Raw genomic sequence first — 21,087 nt, 5'->3', positions numbered from 1 at the left:
CAGCTAAATACAGGGTGAGTATTATCAAATTGACAAAGTAATATATAGGAACGTGTGAGCTATAAAGAAATATTCATTTCTCTCGATAAAATTTGAATTATTACTTTTAATATGTTTGTCGAAGAGAGCTCGATTTTATTGTGAAATTAGGTCAATTACCGTGATCTCGTAATCTTGTTAAATATCGCATATATTCTCGATTCTTGTTGCAAATTTACTTTATCAATTTATTTCTTGACAAATTGGTAACTAAGATATTTCAAGACGTTTCTTAATTAATCTTTTATTTTAATGAAAATTTAATCAAGATTTTTTTGTAACATTTGGATTTTTGTGCAATCTTATAAATATTCTTAATTAAAGTCACCTTAAAATAATATCTTAACTAGAAATTAATAAAGAATGTATAATAAACTATTATTATTAATTAGAATTTTTATATTTGAATTTATATTGGAATTTTCAAGGCTAAGTAAGCTTTGCAACTTTGTTTTTACTTTTCGCGAGAGGAAAGGTTGAGTTCAAATTTGCCGAGCATACACTTGTCAAGTTTGACGTAAACTTTATGAAACACCCCGTATACCGGGTAGGTCCCGGTGCCTCCAATTTGTTTTCTCATGAATACTTTCCTCCGATCCTGGCGACGGCGTGAATGCACCGTTCGCGCAGTCGCACTCTCAATAGATACAGCCGCCAGGAAAGTCTGCGAATTAAAATCCCGGGGTACGCTTTTGTCACCCTTTTATTTTATACATCTTCCATTAATGTTTGCTTCCTATTTTGCGCAAAGAAACAATGATTAAAATAACAAAACATTTTCCAAAATAAGTAACATAAATTGACGTGAAAAAAATGTAGCTTTAATGAAATTTATAAACGTCATATATTTTATTATTTGTTAAACATATATATTTTCTGTGTATTATAGTAATAATATTTTTTTTGCAATTAAATATAAATATTACATACAGCGTTAAGAGAAAGAAATGCAAAAAAATTAAAATCTATAAACTTTAATTTTTAATTAAAAGAAATTTCCGATAATTTAAAGTGAAGAATTCTTAAAAGCTTGTGTCACAAACGGCTAATTACGAATCGGATTGCAAGACAAATAATATCATGCCGATTATATTTTTCATTATGCCATACTTTAATATAACGATTAGATTAAAATTTTTAACAATTTTGACTTTTAATCTGCTGCCATTCGATTCAGCGAAATAAATAATTGAATAAAACTCGAATTTATGTCGTTTATAATTCAATTTAACTCCATTTCAGAATAAAATCTGATTTCATTACCAAATATAAGATATCAAATATTGAAATGTACAAGATGGCGTGATAATTCTTTTTATATATTTTTAAGAAGAATAAAAAATTTATCTGAAATATCTTATAATAGGGCTACATTTTCTCGTCGCATTTCGGGACACCCTGCGGACCATCGTCGTGCACCCCCTTGACGGACAGCCCTGCGCAACAGTACGTTCTCCACCACCTCCGCCAACTTCACCGCCTCCGTACGGGGTTGTACATCGCGCGGGCATCGAAACGCGTCGAAACGCGAGGCGGCCGGATCGGACTGACTCGCGCGAATCGATCGGCGGCCCCGCGTCGTCGTCGTCGTCGTCGTCGTCGTCGTCGTCGTCCTCTCTCACCCGCGACGGCGATTATAGCGGCGTGTCCGCGCGACGAGGAAGCGCGCACGCGACAGCACGCGTCGCGACAACATCGAGAATTTCGTCGTCGTGAACGTCGTATGGTGCGGAAAATCCGGAAGAAGCGCGAGGGCTCGAGAAGCGAGAGGCTTTCGCTCGCGCCGGTCTCGTCGAGAGGACGGTAATCGTGGGAGATTCGGCCGTGGATTTTGCCGGCTCTCGGGAATCGAAGATGAGCCAGACTCCCTCGATTCTGTGAAAAAGAGTTGTGCGAAATTTTCCTTGGAAAATATCATTGTGAGAAACGATCAAATCGACGAGGAACGTTGAAATTCAGCGTCCGATAATTCTGGTGGCTGGCAACGGGTGCGTGTGTAATAGAAATCGGTGCTTTAATATACGAATTGAAGAGCAATTGAGAGAAGGGGGAGAGAAGATTGGAAATTTTCGGAAACATGCGAATGATTGGCTGTTTGTATTTCCTGCGAAAAAAATCATTGAGCTATCAATTACGCTTGTTAAGCAAAACGATTAACACTGTTAAAAAGGCTGAAAAACTGAACCAATCGATTCTAAATATCTTTTAAAAGTTTTTTTAAAAGGGAGCAAGAGAGAGCGAGAGAGAGCGAGAGAGAGAGAGAGAGAGAATCGAACGAGAGGGTAAAGATCAAACGCGGAAGCGAGAGGAGAGAACAACCACCGTTGTTGTAGCTGCTCATATTTACCGCGCGGAAATTTTTACTCTCTGTCAAAAAGTGAAACAATTCGCATCATTGAAGAGCGAAACGCATTTGCCGCTGTTGAAAAATAAAGTCAGATTTATACAAGAGTAAATTTTTCATAAACTCGTCCGTCACTTTCGAGTATTTTGCCGTTTTTACGTGTGTTTTATATCTCGTAGAGTTTTTTCATATATATACATATACGCGCACCTTATACATTTTATATATGTCCCCGACAGTGTCTTTTCCGCGAAAGTCCTCGAAATGATACGAGAGATGATTGATCACGGCGGAAATTGAGGACCACCAGGATATAATAACGCAAGTCGCCGCGCGAGTATCGAAGTGCACGTCTCTCTCCGACCGATCTGTCATCGCCATTGTCGAATCACCTAACGGCGGCCCTAAACCTATACCCAAAGGGGTAGTAACCCCCGGAGGGACGATAATCCCCGCAGAGAAAGGCGCGGGTGGCCTCTCTCTCTCTCTCGTCAAAACGCGTTGCGCCATTTCAGGTGCGAGCTTCGACGAGTGCTTTTAGGTGTGCTTTCGAGGTGCGCTTCCTCGCGAATTACACGAGGAAAGGCGAGGAAAGAAATTCAACGGACATCAAAAGACCGGGTGATTAATGAACGCGGGTAATTAAGAAACATTAGGGAAGCCTGCCGAACGACTTCTCGAGATCCTCGTACTATTACGGGCAAGAGCGTGTTCCTTTTTCGTCGCCCTCCTCGTCTCCTCCTCAAGAGGATCCTAGCCGGAGGACATCGCCGTGGGGTTAACGGTGGGAGGAGGCCGTCTACCTTCGAGGTAAGAGGGAGTGAGAGAAAGAGAGAGAGAGAGAGAGAGAGAGAGAGAGAGAGAGGGAGAGGGAGGGTGAGAGAGAAAGAGAAGGGATGGAAGGCCTTTAGGGGTGGAAAATCGTTGGAGAATACCGTCGCGGTGAAATCACTCCTCTCGAACGCTCGCGAGACGATCAGACCACGAAGCATCCCCTGCCGGGCCGTCCTTTTGCCTGCCTTCATCCCCCTCGCCGTTCGGCTGGAAGTGGAGGAAGTGGCTGTCTGATCTCGGACGGAATGACAATAAGACTTTCCCCTTTGATTAATCGAGGGAACGGAGAGAGATAGAGAATTGGAATCTTCTCACCGAGTGCTCGAAGCGCCGAATTGTTTTGCAAGTGTTAAGAAGTTTCAGCTGCTTATAGAACCGGCTAAATATAATTGTAGCCAAGTAACTTGGGCGTAAATATAGTGATTCAAACGATTCGAGCGACGTTTTTGAAATAATTTCATCGAAATACCGCTCCTCCACATCAACCTTGCGCGAGTGATCATTACAGCAAATTAATAAACATAACGAAGATAATAAAAAGGGATATACCAGTGGATCAACCTGTGGGGAACGCCTTTCAGCGTGCGAGAAAAAGAAAAAATAAGAAAAAAAAAAAGAAAACAACGATTAATCCAGGAAATTGTGATTAACGGCCGTCGATAGTCCCCTTGACTCGAAACGCGATTCGACTAATTCCTCTCGTTGCTGATCCCTCGAAGGCGATCCCTTTTCAGACGTGCAAACCAAGACGTTATATATACGACAATAACGCAAATGATTTCGGGGAGAGACGGGATATAAGTAGAGTGGATCGAAATTAGAATCGTGTGCAGCCAGTGGAAGAGGCTCGGCGCTTGATCAGGCGAGCCGGCCGGCCCCAGCCAAGCTGCACTACTGAAAGGAACTCGTTTCGTTAAAAAGATCTTTTGCTGTATATATACACATACACACACACACACACACACACACACACACACACGTACATATAACCTACGATGTCTTTATAGAATTGTGTATCACAATCACGAAAAAAAAAAAAAAAAAAAAAAAAAAAAAATAATCTCGACGAAGCGTGTATTTCTATTAACGGTGGAAACGATAATAACACGCGAATGTGTGCGTTAACGATATTGCAAGAAATTTGTAATAATCAATCACATATCGTCGCAGGGGAAATATCGACGGAATTTCGATACAGGTCGGATGTTTTTGCAATGTCCATCTTTATTTGAGCCGCGGCGCACGTCAATTTGAAACGCAACAGTGAGTAATCTCAACCTCCATGCATCTTTCTGGACGAATACCGGGATGTAATCGACAACGATAACCGAACGATAACAAATCACGGCGAAGGCAGAGAGAAAAATTGCGAGGAAAACGCGACGAATTGGGGCGCGACATAAAAGCTATAGTTTGCGAAGGAAAACGCGACGAATTGGTGAAAAATAATGATAAGGAAATAACGATAAGGAAGCATGCGACGAGAGGGAGGGAAAAAAAGGGCTCAATTCTGTGTAACAACGTGACTGAGGACAATAACGCCAAGAGAGGATAATCGAAGGCAATCACGTGAAAACATGAGCCGCTGTTGAACTTGATACCGTGACATAATCGCAAACAACGATATATTTTAGCAACTGATCGATTCGAGACTGGACAAAATATATAGTGGCAGTAACGAGACAATATTAACATCAAATTGGTGAAGAAGGTTTGTGTCCATAAATCTGTCAAGATAAAAATTGTTATTATTCCTCCTCTTGTATCAAGTTTAGTTAGCAATTTTAATTAGAAAATGCACTTTTATATTTTTTTTACATTTTTAAAGTAATTTGCAAACTCAAATCTTAATTATTAATCAAAAGTGATAGCACAAAGATATATTATTGTCTAATATTGCACTAATTTATTGATGCAAAATTCTAATCTAATGTAACATGTATATATAATTTATATACCAGTATATAAAAAAGTATATATAAATTAATATACCAAAATCTAAAAAATAATGTAAAATAGAGGAAGATAATTATGACAAACCTTTGGCACTAAGTTGACAGTGAATACGATGTAACAGATAGAGAAGGTGAGAAAGAAGCGAAGATTTGTCATCCAGGTATTTTCGATGTGCTCCGACGACGGGCGCTCGAACTTGAAGAATTGGCGCTCGAGTAGGTGAGCGTACCCCGCGTGTTCGTCCCGCACGCAAGATCGGGACGAGCGGCCGGAGACGGGGCGAGACGGGCTCTTCTCGGTCGTGGAATGACAATAAGAGGACAGCGTGCCCGCGGGCTGCTATCATGCGGACGACGGATTTAAGCGGTGCGCCAGCGAGGTGTCCGGCTAAGGTGTCGCATCCCTTACGTGGGATGGCACTCGGGACGCTGGCCGAGATTGCGGTGAGACTCGTGATTAGCGGATACATATTCGCGGTGGTCGTCTACGTGAATGCCAGCGGCAACTGGGATAAGGACGATGACCTAGGTAGGTGAATTCTCTGACACTAAATCTCCGATCCGGGGATTAACCGTTTCGCTTGAATATGCGCAAAAAAAAAAGTAAGTGTCAAATCAAAATTTACATGTGAAGTAAAAAGTTTATAATAATCTTCTTAAAAGATTATAAATTGGGAAATCTTCAATTTCAACAATATTATAGTCTTATTTCAATACTATAATTATTGTCATCTCAAGAATACAATAATTATTTTGACTCTAAAAAAATTATAATCTTTGATTTGAACATGCACTCAAAAAAATGATCTTGCAACTTCAACCAAAATTTTCTATGTGTAAAAAAATTAACTGAAACAGATAAATGGATACTGCATGTGTTCTGTACTTGATCAATTTAAATGACAGAGACAGAATTTATTATATGTACTATTAGTGTAATTTAGACGGAAAATTTTTCAGTGCTCATCTTTAAGGCCTATTGTTAAAGATAATTATATTTGTGATTAATATTTAGCAATGGGATTTTAATTTTCTAGAGGTATTGCTAGAATATTGCTGCAATAAATTTTAATTGAGACATCTAGAAATTTATTTACATTAGTAAAATATTCTTTTGAGTGTGTGTTATTTTCTATCCAACATTTTTTCTTCTCCATTCTAGAAAATTATTCTTAAATAGCAAGAATATATTTTTCTTGAGTGAATTATAAAAAAGTATCTTGAAGCAAATTTTCGTTTAACGCAATATAATCTCATTTCAAGATTTTCATTTTGAAGCTAAAGATATTGTCAAAATAAGAATATTCTTTTTTTCTGTGTACTGTGTCTCTCCCAAAATCACGCTGTGACTCTTTATCCTTTCAATCATAGATTTTCAATTTTTTCCGACGTTATGTCTCAAAGGAATTCGAGTGACTCACCATTCTTGACGGGATCGAAAATGACAATTGCTAGAGTATTTCTGCAATGCGAGAGGCTTGAGTTGAAATTCTGTTAAAGTAAAGTCCTAAAGTAAGTTCCGTTAAGGTAAAAGCTTATAAAGTCAAATGATAAATATACTTATTTACTTTGTAACGAAACAATGTTTATCAGTTAATTCTTAACGGACTTCTATCTTAATAGAATTTCATTTCTGAAATTGAAGATATCTAAAGTTTAGTTCGCGAGAAGTTGTCCAATCGCTAATTACTCGAAAACTATCGATGTTTCGATATTTTTGTTGACGAAATACCGTCGATTAACCGAGAAATATGTCATTAAAAAACTCATTTATTGATTTTGGGAGACATATTCTTGGGTATCACATTTTATGTAAAAATATAATAAAAAGAGAAGAATATGTTATATACAAAAGATAAATGCAGATGATTATTTAGAAGAATGCATTTGATTTCAATTATTAAAAAAGGAGGGACAAATTGAATAAAATTGAATAAAAATATCTTTCTTTCATCTTTCTGCAAAAGTAGTAAAAAAACGAGCAAAAAACAGTTAAAGCCAAGCTTAATGATTCTTGCATCTTTTAAATTATAGTCATACAATATTAACAAAGAAAGAGACTTAATAAAGTTATATCAGTCTTAATTTTAGTAATAGCCAGTAGCTCCGATTGCTGTGCATATTCAGCATATTCAGTATATTCAGTAAATTCTATATGAATAGAGCTTTTATACGCAAAATAGAACCCAATATGTATTTCATAAATGCATATTGAAAAGTGGAAAGCTGACAAAGTCATGAGATTGAAAACTGTTAGAATCGATATTTACTAAGTTAAGGTATTTTTAAAATATAAAACTCCGAAACATCCAAAATATGTAACAGCCAAAGTTGAACGCACCCTTAAAAAATGTTATAGAATAATAAATAAGTTCTTGTTAATGGTACGTAGACTTGATCAAAAGTATGGAGCTTTCATAACTTTTGAATTTATAATCTGGCCTCTTATATATAGCGATTTGTATAAAATATTTTTAAATATTTATATAAATATGTTTTCAGTTACATTTTTTTTTCCCCTCATAATTATTCAAGTATTTTTTTTATTTTTCGTCCTAAAGTCTCATTCGAAGTTATTTCCATTTACATTCGTACGTTGTCAGTTCCCATTTATATCTTTGAAATACCTTCGGTATAAAAAATGGCACGGCGTTTAAATAGATGGAACAGATAATAATCGCGCTGATACGAGAGAAAGATGCTAAAAAAAAAAAGATAAATGGCTCGTAGAGCATGTACATTTTTCATCGAAGCGTCACAAACAAACGTGAAAACGATATCCTGCCGGAAGAGTTCGTATTCGTGTTACAGACGTCGTTCGATTGATGAAAATTGCGGCGTATCGGAAAACGGGAAATCAGACGCAGCTTGTTGCGCGATCGGACCGGAAATCACTTAGAGCGTGAAACCTGCTCAAAGAAATGTTACACAGCGTAATTATATTTCGCGCTGCGCCGGGCGGAAATTCTCCATTATGCGCGAAAACGAACTTCATTAGTGATATTTTTCAAGCTGCTTTCCCGTCGCTTTATTCGAAGCAAAGAAAGCAAAGCGGCTTTCTTTTTATATCGCGAGACGGGACTCTTTCTCGCGCTCAAACGGAATGTTAAATTGGAGAGAGAGAATAAGAGAGAGAGAGAAACGTCTCCCTTAAAATATCTGCACATTCTTGACGCGACTTTATTTTGCGAAATGATATTATTCGTTCAAAAATAAACCTCGATAATATTACTTGAACGTAATTAAAATTGCGACAAATAGTCTAAAGGACAGATTTAATCTCAATTTTTTTTTTTTTTTTTTTCGCTAAATCTCTCCCGTTTGCTGAAATAATTTGTGTGTATTTGTCTGAATAATTTTGCTTATATAATATTTTTTACTAATTTAATAAAACTTTCCAAGTTCTTTTATAACATGAAAGCCAGCTATACAGCTCATTTAACTTATTAACTATATAATTAATAATTCACAAAATGTCACAAGTTATTAAATGTAAATATCCTTTAAAATTGCATTAAAGTTTAAAACTATATTATATATTAGCTTATTATTGTAGTGGAGCTTATTATCATTGTAGTAGCTTTGCGCATTTGTTAAAATTATTAACTCAATTATTAAGCAACCTTTAATGTTAGCTTTTTCGCTCCAAGAAAAGAGGAGGTATTGTAAGTAAAATTATTCAAAGCGTGTTGACGTTAATGAGATTTAGCCATGAAAGTACTAAAAGTCGCATTGTTGTTTACAGCAAATTCCAAAGAAATCAGAGAGACCGAGACTTTATAACTCTTTAAATCAACACTTAAACTACTTAATTCAATATATAATTTTTTAAAAAATTTATTCATGGAACAGAAAATATTTTAGACCACTAATTATCGTCTATTGCGAAGGAAATTCTTTCGCCTGTAATTGATTTTAATTTAAACGCTAAAGTTCAGTCAACTTTGCAAAAACCTGAGTAAAAAAAAAAAAAAAAGCGTGTATCTAATAAATAAAATAAAACTTATAAAATGCAACCTTTTTGACAGATATAGACTCGGTTATCTATCGGTCTAATCGATCTTCTGCCAGTTGAATTTAAACATAATCAGTAAGAATCATTCGTCGACAACCACTTTATTGGTATTAATCGTCTTTCTTTCACCTTCTCAGTGTCCACGTCTAAGGTCAGCGCCGTACTTGGTCGTACCGCCACTTTGCCTTGCGACATTGAACCGTCCACGCGAGAAGATCGCGTCTACATGGTACTTTGGTTCCGTGATTATGCGGTGAAACCCATTTACAGGCAAGCATTATCTTACGGTATATTATGTATTAAAGACAAGCATGAAGAAAAAACCCTATCTGTATCTAGGAATCGATGTAATCGATGATCCACAGAATTATTTACAAGATTGAAAAAAGACATTATTTAAAATTACATTATTACACATTTTTAATCAGTCATATCTTTATATTTTATGGTCTCTTCTTTAATCAACTTCATCAATAACTTGATTAGCGAACAATCTTTCTTAAAATATTCAATCACGATGGTACAGAAATAATTGTGAAAATTATATGAGATAAATGTGCAAGTCGTTACGACTCTTTTTCAGTTTTGACGTGCGAGGCCGGGCTTTTAACAAGGCTCTAAACTGGTCAGACAGCACCGCCGTTGGGCCCAGGGCTTACTTCGTCACCGTGACAAAACCCGCGGCTCTTTCCCTGGAGGCGGTTCAGCTGGACGACGAGGGGGTCTACAGGTGCCGCGTAGACTTCAAGAACTCGCCGACCAAGAACTTCCAAGTGAATCTCACGGTGATCGGTGAGAGAAAACTCATTACCGTAACGACCACCCCGTATAACATTGCCCCGGTATGATTAACTGCGCTCCTTAACGCGTAAAACGCTTCAGGATCGTCGGAAGATCTCTCTTGTGGCAAGAAAGGGATGAAAGAGGCCGGGGAAGGGGGACGGAATATTAGCTGCAGTTAACGTTGGCCGATACGCGTCGGTCCTTTTTCATCCCAGGATGCAAAGTTAAACTTGCCGGAACAATCTCGCCCCTCGTCTCTCGCGGTTTCGCTAATTGAAGGGCCCGGCGCGGTCTCTAACCCACTTCTCTCGGAAAACTTTCGGGGGAATTAATCGAAATTTCATTTTTGCAACTTTCAAATTAACTTTGGCGAGTTCTTAAAAAGACGGAGACTCGAAACCGCCACTTATTCGGGGCCATTATCCGTCAATTATGGAAAGCGAGCGCTCTAGATTCGCGGATATTGTTCGCAGTGCCGCCGCATCAGCTGCTCATCTATGACAGTTCCGGGGTGCAGGTGGAGAACGTCGCAGGACCGTTTCAGGTCGGAGTGGAGTTCGGCCTGTCCTGCGAAGTAAGAGGAGGTAAGTTGTATTCCATAGGGCAAATCAGGGTATGATGGCCATACGGAAAAGATGGCCATAGGCTGTCATTTTTTCAGTAATCGCTACATTTTCGTTTTCACTATTTGTTTATAAATATTATGGTCATCTTTTCCTTAAAAGTTAGGTCAGATGGCTAATGCTTATGTTGTACCGTTTTGATAATATAAAATTTCTAGTAAATATTTTTCTTTTAATTTCGATAATATTACGTAATTTAAGTTTCAGTGAAGATAATATGTCAAACATTAAAAAAAAATAACAAAAATAAAAGTATATTTTTTGTATTTTAAAAAACTATGGCCATCTTACCCGAGTTTACCCTACAGCACAGAAAGATTATATACACATTGCAACAATCTTTCACCGCGATATTGCAATATTGCAAATTTACTGCGAAATGTTGCTGCATCATTGCCGTGGGATTGCAGCAACGTTAAAATGTCCGCCTTTAGGAAGATTGCAACAAAGTATTATAGCAATATTGCAATAGTGCATTGTTACTGATCAATCGTCGACTAATGTTGCATATAAGAATTATATTTTTCTGATAGATAAATATCAGAAGCATATGGACGCATAAAATACAAAAAAGTTGAACTCAAATGTTTGTAATAATTTTTTTATCTAAAAAATATTACATTATAAATTTACATAAAATTATACATAATTTATTATATGTAAATTTATGAATTAATATTTCTTAGATAAATATATTATTGCAAACATTTATTTTAAATTGAACTTTTTCATATTTTATATGTTTCCTATACGTTTTACTCTAAAAAAAATATAATTATAGAATTTTGATTTTGACATTTTTCCGAAATATTTATGTTATGTTGCAACAATAACTGTGCTAATATTTTGTGGATTTATATCTCTGCAATGTTTTTGTAATGTTTCATTGCAGTTTGCAATATTGCAACGTTGCTGCAATGTAATTGCAATGATCTGTGCTGTATGGGATATATATTCTGACTCGTATCTTTGTCTTTGATCTGGAAGAAATTTGCAGTTAGGCGTACTTTGCACTTTTTACATTTCCGTCTGCGAGTTATTTAGGATGATAAAATTACGTTTTTTGTTGTTGTACACGTCTCTCTGAGTGTTTCATTCATACATTTGTTCGCCGAGAGGCGGTAGAAATTAGCATTACAGTTAATTAATTTCGTGCACGCAAACCCCGGTGTAAAACAATTGTTTCCTTATAATCTTCCTCTTCTCATAATTCCTTTTTTCTTTTCGAGACCGATTAACGTTAATGGCGGAGACAGGAGGTGAAATATACGGTGTTTCAGGAGAGGTAAAACAAATCTCTCCATATTTTAAAAACAGCAATGAATTCGCCGAGCGCGATTCTCGTATTATATCACTATTTGTAAAATTTTATCCGTTACATAATCCCTCCTTGAGAGAAATCAGGTTTCTCATTAATATGTTTAGTCAGAGATACGAATCTCGGCACTCGAGAGAGTGTGACAAATTACCCGGCTCGGCCCGCCATTACACGCGTAACCTCCGGTGTAAATCCCACCCCCATCCTCTTGCGAGATCGCGTGAACAAATAAAAAGAAGCAGAGAGAGAGAGCGAGAGAAAGAGGGAGAAAGGGAGAGATACACCAGTGGCCTATCGTTGGCAATTAAATACGAGCCCTGGCTTGCACTAAGTGGCCAGACTGGGTATTACGCGGGCGCGCCCGATCGGAGACACCCGGTATTAAGGGTAATTATGGCCCCCGGTGATTTGTCTGCTGTCACGCGAGCCTGATCGACGACGGTGCGCGAAAAGAGGGGGAGGGCGAGGGGGGGAGAATGGGGAAGAAGGGAGTTAATTAGCCGCGTATAATTTCCGTTGCTTTCCGTGCATTCGCGGACGCGAAGGGAAACCCACGCCGGTGGTGAGCTGGCTGGTGGACGGCAAGGAGGTGAACGGCAGACTGGAGGAGTTCGAGAGCCAGAACATCGTCGTCAGCAAATTGACGGTGCCGCAGCTGCGACGGGAGCACCGCAACACGACGTACAAATGCCGGGCAACCAACACGCATTTAATACCACCGTTGGAGAAGACGGTGCTCCTTGACGTTTATCGTGAGTGCCTTTATACATTTCGCTCTTCCCGCCGAGAGAAAATATTTTCACCGCCAAAGTGATGATTTTCAGTCTCACTTATTCAGTGATATGTAATAACGATTTAAAAATGTAGGAATATTTGTCGATTTTTCTACTCTCTCACTTTGGTACAAAATTTACATTTATTTAGGTTGTTTCCTCGTGCGGTAGCTTGTAGACTTGAGGGAAACTGATTTTTTTAAATTTATTAAGCGATAAAAATATTAAAAGCTGCTGAAAAATTAACACGTTGATCCATTTTAAAATAAAGCACAATCAACTGCGGATTTAAAAATTATATATACCGTGAGTAAGAAGACCTCATTGTCAGTTAAATGAGATAATGCGTATATTTGACAAAAATGGCATTTATTTGCCGTAATATTGGTTGTACAATCTCTAATTATGCTTTTGCAAAGTTAATCAAAATCGCCGTGGCAGTCAGTCTGTTAATAATTCACATTAGTTAAATTTCGACCGCGAAAAGTAATCCTTTCGCATTTATGTTATCGACTCGATAAATTATTGACAGGTTTGTTGAAAATAGAAGCGAGTATGAACCTGTTATACGGATAATTTTAGCTTAAACAAACAATCATGTAAATATATATTTAATCTTCTTTAATTTACTCAGATACGAATAAACTAAGAGATAAAAATTCTTTACAATCCTTTTAAGTAAATATTTTTTAAAGTGATATTTATAAAGAAATGATATTTTTAAAGACCTTTAAAGATAACGATTGCTAAATATTTTATATTTAAATATTTTTTCATTAAAAATTACATTTGTGCTATTAATAAGAAAAATATATATAAAAACTCAAGAAGTCGAAAGGATAATATTGGAAAAAGGAAAAAATTCGCAATATTAAATATTAATTACTATGGTAATTATTGCAAGCTTATTAAATTTAAATTTCGAGGTCACATATTGATAATAAAATTTTTGAAAGAAACGAGAAACATTCGTATATATTCGCAATATCATATATACAATAAGGATGATTCACCGGCTGATTCTAGTAAAACCGTTAACCGTGAAGATACTCTCGAAATTAACGATCATGGAGACGGAAAAGGATTACTCCATCACCTGCGAGACGACGGGCTCGCACCCCCGCGCTCGCATCACCTGGATCGAGGGGAACGAGACGTTTCGGAATGGCAAGGTCGATATAACGATACTTTGAAGTACGACGTTGTACGATTTTTTTTTTTTTTCTTTTCTTCCCTCGATACCGACTCCAAATTATCCCGACTTCCAATTATCGAATGTGCCGGCAGATGATGGAGAGCGGCAACGCGTCGGTGGTTTTAAGCACCCTGATATTCTCACCCGTCCCCGACGATCACGGAAAGATCCTCAAGTGCCGGGGTGAAAATCCTGCTCTGACGGACGCGTACTTGGAGGACTTCTTCAAACTGAACGTCGTCTGTAAGAAACTTGATAAAAAATATAGTTACGATTATATCGCGACATCAATTAAGCACATTTAATATCACGCTTGACATTTCTAATAAATATAATTCGATAAATAGTCAATAATTTAGAATCGATTGAAAGATGTAAAAAAAAAAACCAAGTATAAAAGACATTCAACAAGTTTTGCTATTTCCGTCTTGACCGTAAATCTGTTACACGAATATAATCACGTGTTCTATTGATATCCTCTTGTTTTCTTTATGTGTTCCGGCAGGTTTAAAATTTCATCGCGGCTACTTTTGTTGCCGTCAATCTGCCGAAATATTTCATTAAGTACCTACATACGATTATGTTACATAAAATATTAAGCTTCTCGAAAATTTCTCTCCAGTTCCACCTAAGGTACAGTTGCATCTGGGCAGCACCCTAAACGCGGAGAACATAAAGGAAGGCGATGATGTATACTTTGAATGCAAAGTCCGCGCTAATCCAGAGCATCACAAAATCACCTGGCGCCATAACGTAAGTCCGCAATAGCTAATCTAATTTATTTAGTCTAATTAATCTAATTTAATTTGAAGTATTCTATGAAGTCTTAGCGCTTTTTTTCTAGAATTTCGATATAATTAATTCTAATTTTTTTACCAAAAAATATTCCGAGTATTTAATACGTTTAAAAAAAAATTTCTAATGATTAAATACAAAAAATAACGATTCGAAAATATGACAATTTTTTATTATGCGAGAAAGAAATTGATTAGTAACTTTTTTTATTTCAATAAAGTCGATCTGATTGGGATTTCAAAAAAAGTCAGATTTCCAAAAAAAAAAGAATTTACAAGAAATTGGGAAATTCCTATCTTAGTTTCTCTTTCAATTTTTATAAAAAATGCGAGATTTCGATAAAAAGTAACATACTAAATTCTAAGTGTATATCGAATGTTTTTGAAAGAAAAGAAAATTCTATTAAACGGGGGCTTTTCTCTCCCTTTTGCGCGAGAACGGTTCGTATGGAGCGAAAAATTTTACACGATATCGATTTGCCACCTTCTCTTTTCTTATTACCGAAGAAATATGGTATAAAACGCTATCGTATCTTCAACCTCCGTGTTAAACGCGTTAATCCATCAATGACAGGGCGCCGTGCTGACGCAAAACTATTCGGCTGGTATCATCATGAGCACCCAGAGTCTGGTACTGCAGGGTATAGGTCGCGACAACGCGGGAAATTACACGTGTCTCGCCAGCAACGATCGCGGAGAAACGACAAGTCCGATTGTGAATCTGAGAGTACAATGTAAGTAAATAAGCAAGTTCGATCTTGTAATAGTGGATCCTCCGAAAAAAAAAAAAAAAAAAAAAAAAAGAAAGCGGACGTATAGTTTTAAACATCGACAATTCTAGGCAAATTAATCGGATTTTAACATAGAAAGCTATTTATTATGTAATATAGAGAGAATTTATCCGTATATATAAATTACATAAATATATTTAAATATCTAAATACGCGTTATTTATCGTATTAAATATGTATATGTAAGTACATACGTTTGCATCTCATGAATTAACAGCGAAATCTATACAATAAAAGTGAATTATATTAATACGTCCGATTGCCAAAAAAGATATATCATTGCGGTAAAGTGAACCTTTGACCTTTTCACGTATATATCGCTAAAAGTTACATTTAACGTTATTCCTGCTGTTTCGTCCGGTAAACTCCAAAATACGCGTTACACAATATGCCAACTGCGCGTAATTGTGTTCGGTAGCGGAATATCGCGGACGTCAGATGTGAAGGATTACATTTTAGAAGCCAATTTATTTTCCACCCTCCTATCCAAGCCCTACGGGCGAACAACATAATTCTACCGATTAAGGGCGAATAAAACGGCGTTTAAACTCGGTATAATCCCGCTCGTCGTCAAAGTTCTGCCGATCGATGGCAGAGATGAAATTGTTTCGTCTTTCGACAATTTTATCTCTCTCTCTTTCCCCTCTCCCCCCCCCCTCCTACCCCCGTCCCACCCCCCCCGAGAATGAATGTGAACTCTATCTTTTTTCTTTCCTCTCGTTATGCGCGATCAGACGCGCCGGTTTGCAAGTTGAAGGAGGTAACGATCATCGGGGCTTCCCTGGAGGAGTCTGTGAAGGTGCGCTGCGAGGTCGACGCCGACCCCAGCGAGGTGGACTTTGTCTGGGAGTTCAACAACAGCGGCGAGAACTTCGAAGTCGCGCCGGCCAGGTTTGACGGTAACAACGGCACCATGAGCGAGCTCGTCTACACCCCCGAATCCGAAAGGGATTACGGCGCCCTGACCTGTTGGGGTCGGAACGCGATAGGGAAGCAGGAGGCGCCTTGCATCTATCAAGTCATTCCGGCAGGTGATACATTTGTCGCGTCATAAGAAGTGAAAGCTGGAATTTTCATATTAGTTTTTATTTTTTTTTTTTTTTTCATTAATTCTTTGTCTTTTTTTTTTTTTTTTTTTTTTTTTTTTGTTTTTATATCTCGGAATCGAAATATGAAAACTCTTTGATCGTCTCGTTTGTACTTTTACAGAGATATATATTACATCCCGAACAGAGATGTATATATCCCGAAAATATTTAAATGTTATATATTTTCGTGTATGATACGTAAACATATAATATTTAGATGTTCGTATTTGAATCTCTCGATGCTGATATTTATTCAACTCTTTTTTTTTTTTTATCAGACTCGCTTATACGTACAGTTGACTTCTCGTACACGGTACATATTTTATAAACTCAAAAATATTTATTTTAAGATTAGTTTTTTGCAACAGAGCGTATTATTTTTTAATTATCGCGATACGTTTTACATCGATTATTTTTACTTTATACCTGATTCGCGTTGAAAATCAATTTTTAAAAAAATATTTTACATACATACATTGATTTTTTTCTTCTAACGTCTCTCAATAAGAATTCGGAATCTTTTAATCAAAACTAAAATCTTAATTAAAATGTTTCAAACAAAAAGACAACGTACGGGCAAAGATTGTTTCGTGACGAAAACTCGTTTGTGCAGTGAAACCAAATCCTTTGAACAATTGCACCATCAAAGCGTCGCTCAATCAGAGCTCGGAAATCCTGGAGGTCGAGTGCGTGCCGGGATACGATGGCGGACTCCACCAGGAGTTCCGGCTTGAGGCTTACGAGGTGCTGACCGGTAATCTTCGGGTGAATGCGTCTAGTGTGTCGGCCGATCTCCCGATCTTCCGGATCGCCGTGGCCGACCTCCTGCCGGCCACTCACTTCTACCTGGTGACGTATGCCGTGAACGCCAAAGGCCGCAGCGAAGTGTCACTGCTTGAAGATATAATGCTGCGAGATTCGGAGAAGCATACGGGTAATTAAATTTGAAGAAAGTTTTTATTACGCAAAAAAAAAGAGTTTGCTTTTCGGCACGATGTCAAAATTAAATTCTTAATCTATGGCTCTTATTGGTTTTTCTTTTTTTTTTTCGCTTGATGTGTAGATAGATTTATGTATATTTTAAAACCTCTCTATACCCCATTTACAACACCCAAACACGGCACGTTAATAGAACGTTTTTATAGGTGTGTTAATATTATCAAATCTTATTCGAATTTGGAAAAAAAAAATTATTTTGCAGTTTTGTTTTCCTTTAATGGAAAAATAATTGATTCATTTTGACAGCGAAATTTAAATATATCCTATATTCGTAAAAAGGAAATTAGATCAAACTAATTGACAATATTCTACAAAAGGTTGTTTTGAATAAAAGGATCGATAGTAATTTTTATCCTGTGTAATTCAATTTACAATCTTCGAAATTAACGAGTAGTTGCATCTTTCAATCTAATAATAAAAGTGAATAATAATTCTGAATTAAAACCTTTATATTAAGCTCTGCTCTATTTATAAAAGGAAAATATTTTGAATAATTGATTTGTTCACTTAAAAATGTACTCCTTATTTCTTTCCTAATTCAAAAAAGAAAAAAAGAATGATATTATTCATATCACAGCTTACAATTCTGCAACAGATTTAACACGGTTTCGTTATTGCTCACGCATAATTAATATAATTATTATGTATTTTAATGACAATTTTTTTTTAACAATTACGTATGTAATTAGAAATATACAATGTAATTAAAATTTATTTTTATTTAATTAATATAATTAAAAATATACGTGATATATCGAGTGGAGAAACAGATGTTTTTTGACATATAACGAACGTGCCAAATCCATCGTGCGACACGGAATATACATTCGCTTACAGACACCGGGGTGAGCATGCTTCCGTTGATTCTCCTGCTGATCGGTTGTCTGTTGGCCTTCGGTGCGACGGTGATCTCGGTGATGCTGATGATGTACCGACGTCGCGGCACCACGTCGCCCGTGCACATCGAGCCCTACATGAAGCAGCCGATAATCACGCCGCCGGACTCGAGGAACAATTCGATGCTGGACGTGACCCATGGCGACCACACGTACTTCGTCGAGTACACGTTGAAACAGGTCACCGATTACGCGCTCAATAATCAGCCGGATATCATACAGTCGCCGCAAGGTAATACACTGTCGGGAAACATTTTTATTTTCCCGATCTCATTTGATTCCACCGAATTCAATATCCATCGCGGAAAATCGGCTAAAAAAGAAAATTACGTCACAAAAGAGAGAGAACTATTTTAGAAAATTACCAAGTGTCAGAAATCAAACTTATAATACAATTTCTGTTTTATTGTTTAAAAATTCAATTAAATTCCTCATCTCGCTATTTTAAAACGATTCACGACGATACTTTGCGATAGATATTCTTGTCAAATAAACGAGTTCTAATTTAATAGAAAGACAATAAAAATTACATTAAGTTAATTTTAGAAACTCACTATTTGTCACGATCACCGATACTTGCATTTTTCAAAAACCCCGTCTATTTAATTTCAGTTCTCAAAATTTTATTTAAAGCATTTTAGTTAAATTATTTTCTTTATATCATTTGGAAATTATTAATAAAATGATATAATATGTTTAAACCAAAAATGTGTGAATATTTCAGACCAAGACAAGATTAAACGTGAGCCACAGCTGTTTTTGCCAGTGAGACCAGACACGTTATTCGCGCCCTATGATATTCATAAACAGGGGCTGCAGACGAATAGATGTAGCGTAAGTTATTTTAGAAATGATATAATATTAAAATAGGAGTAAGATTGAGGTATAGATATAATATAAATGGCTATTAATCTGTACATTGATTCTTCGCGTTAAATATTATATTTAATATCATTCTATCACATCATAATTGGACAGAAAAGATTTATTTGAATTCTTATATTAGATATTATTATAGACTATCTCGAAATTATTGTAACAAGTGTGTGACACATACTTTTATCTCAATTTTTGTCCCATTAACGATTTATTATTCCTCTCTATATAATATTTTCTATAATTATCTCGATAGAAGAATTAAAGTAAAAAACGTGTCTATTCTTTCTTTCTTTGACACTTTAAGAGATGAAGTTTCAATAATTTGAGAGATTCCAAACTCCGATTTGGAAGATTAGAAACTTAATCTATCGTAGATTGAATTTCTATCGATCGCTTATAAATTAAACCAGATTAAACCGGCCATCTCTAACCAATCTCAATTTAACTGTAACGCAGCCTGTTATGAATAATATCGATCCTTTGAAACAGTGAGAGAAAGGTCAAAAAATAATTATCATTATTTTATCAAGGTGCCTACTCAAATCTTATTACAAAATCTCCTGAAAATTCTTCCTGACTTTCCAGGTGTTTGTGTTCAAAATTCAAGGTAAAAAGAATTCTTTAGAGATTTTTAAATGTTGTAAAGATTAGATTTTTAACTCATAAAACAAAGGAAGAACAGAACTACTTAAGTTTCAAGTGTCATTTTGCAAATGTACTTGAGAAAAATTAAATAACTTTTATAAAATAATAAACGTATTACCATTTTTTAATCATTAAAAGATACAATAAATATGTATTACACTATGTAAAAATATGTAATTCACTTGATTTGCTGATTGCTTGCAAGAGTAAAAAGACAATATAATTATCAAAGGGAGAATTTTTAAAAATATTCCCTGAAAATTCCAATAAAAAATTCCATGAGAATTCCCCGATTTTTCCACGTATACGAAAGAAAGGAAATCCCTGAAAATTCCAAATTTTCCATGTTTTTCTAGAAAGGGTAGATACCTAGTTTTAAATTCTCTTTTAATTATCAGCCACATATTAAGACACTCGATATTTTTTCTTCACTCGACAGCTGAATCCATTCTCCGCAAAGTCCTGGGAACCCATCAGCTTTAAGGCCGATCGCAACCTGATGAAGGAGATCATCATCGCCAATTCCATACCTGGCCCAGAGAGCTGCGTGTAAACTCGATCGCGGAAGTGAATTGAGACGCAAATATACACACACACGGACATCACACATATATAAATATACACAAACAGACACACACATGCAATACCCTACACTAGCACAGGACGATCGATTTCGAAAGCCTGAAAATTGTATCGCGCGCGTCAGTTGGACACACGCGGGTATCAACGCAAAGTCAACGAATCTCGTGTCTCGCTTGTTAACGCGCGCCAGTGTGACATATCACGATGACGATATCGTAGCAGATAACATACATATCAGCATATCGTAGCATATCGTGGCGCGCCACGATCTCTCCCGAGATCCTTGGGAGTTTAGATCCCCGTCGACCCAGCGCGAGACCGGGACGAGAAGTCGCGAATCGTCGCGACACGACCTAGTCGCATAATTTAACCGAACGCTACACGTGGTGTACTATTCCAAGTTTAATATATTTTGTGTCAAGTCTTGAAACGTCTCGTCATTTCATAACGCCTGTATAGCATTTCATTATCATCTCCCGTTTCAACTGTTCTTTTCTCTCTCGCTCTATTGTAATGTAAGGATTAAAGCAATAT

The 21,087-nt window shown here is 36.7% G+C and overlaps 1 protein-coding gene across 2 annotated transcripts; it reads left to right on the top strand.

Moving 5' to 3' along the window:
* Nucleotides 1-1,538: 1,538 nt before the first annotated feature.
* On the top strand, nucleotides 1,539-21,059 carry Side-iii (sidestep III). 2 transcript variants are annotated; one of them, XM_072892207.1, is made up of 15 exons: nucleotides 1,539-4,928; nucleotides 5,295-5,701; nucleotides 9,325-9,457; nucleotides 9,771-9,979; nucleotides 10,444-10,554; nucleotides 12,457-12,663; nucleotides 13,711-13,856; nucleotides 13,972-14,122; nucleotides 14,502-14,632; nucleotides 15,248-15,407; nucleotides 16,199-16,495; nucleotides 17,166-17,486; nucleotides 18,389-18,679; nucleotides 19,172-19,281; nucleotides 20,411-21,059. In XM_072892207.1, exons 2-15 carry the CDS (start codon nucleotides 5,518-5,520, stop codon nucleotides 20,522-20,524), a joined length of 2,565 nt encoding a protein of 854 aa, XP_072748308.1. In that variant the 5' UTR covers nucleotides 1,539-4,928; nucleotides 5,295-5,517; the 3' UTR covers nucleotides 20,525-21,059. The 2 variants fall into 2 exon arrangements, with proteins under 2 accessions (XP_072748308.1, XP_072748309.1); XM_072892208.1 differs by having other exon boundaries at nucleotides 5,271-5,701.
* The last annotated feature ends 28 nt before the right edge of the window (nucleotides 21,060-21,087 follow it).

The sequence above is a fragment of the Anoplolepis gracilipes genome, chromosome 5, assembly GCF_047496725.1.
Source record: "Anoplolepis gracilipes chromosome 5, ASM4749672v1, whole genome shotgun sequence".
NCBI lineage: Eukaryota > Metazoa > Arthropoda > Insecta > Hymenoptera > Formicidae > Anoplolepis > Anoplolepis gracilipes.
This window is presented reverse-complemented; position numbering and strand designations above follow the sequence as displayed.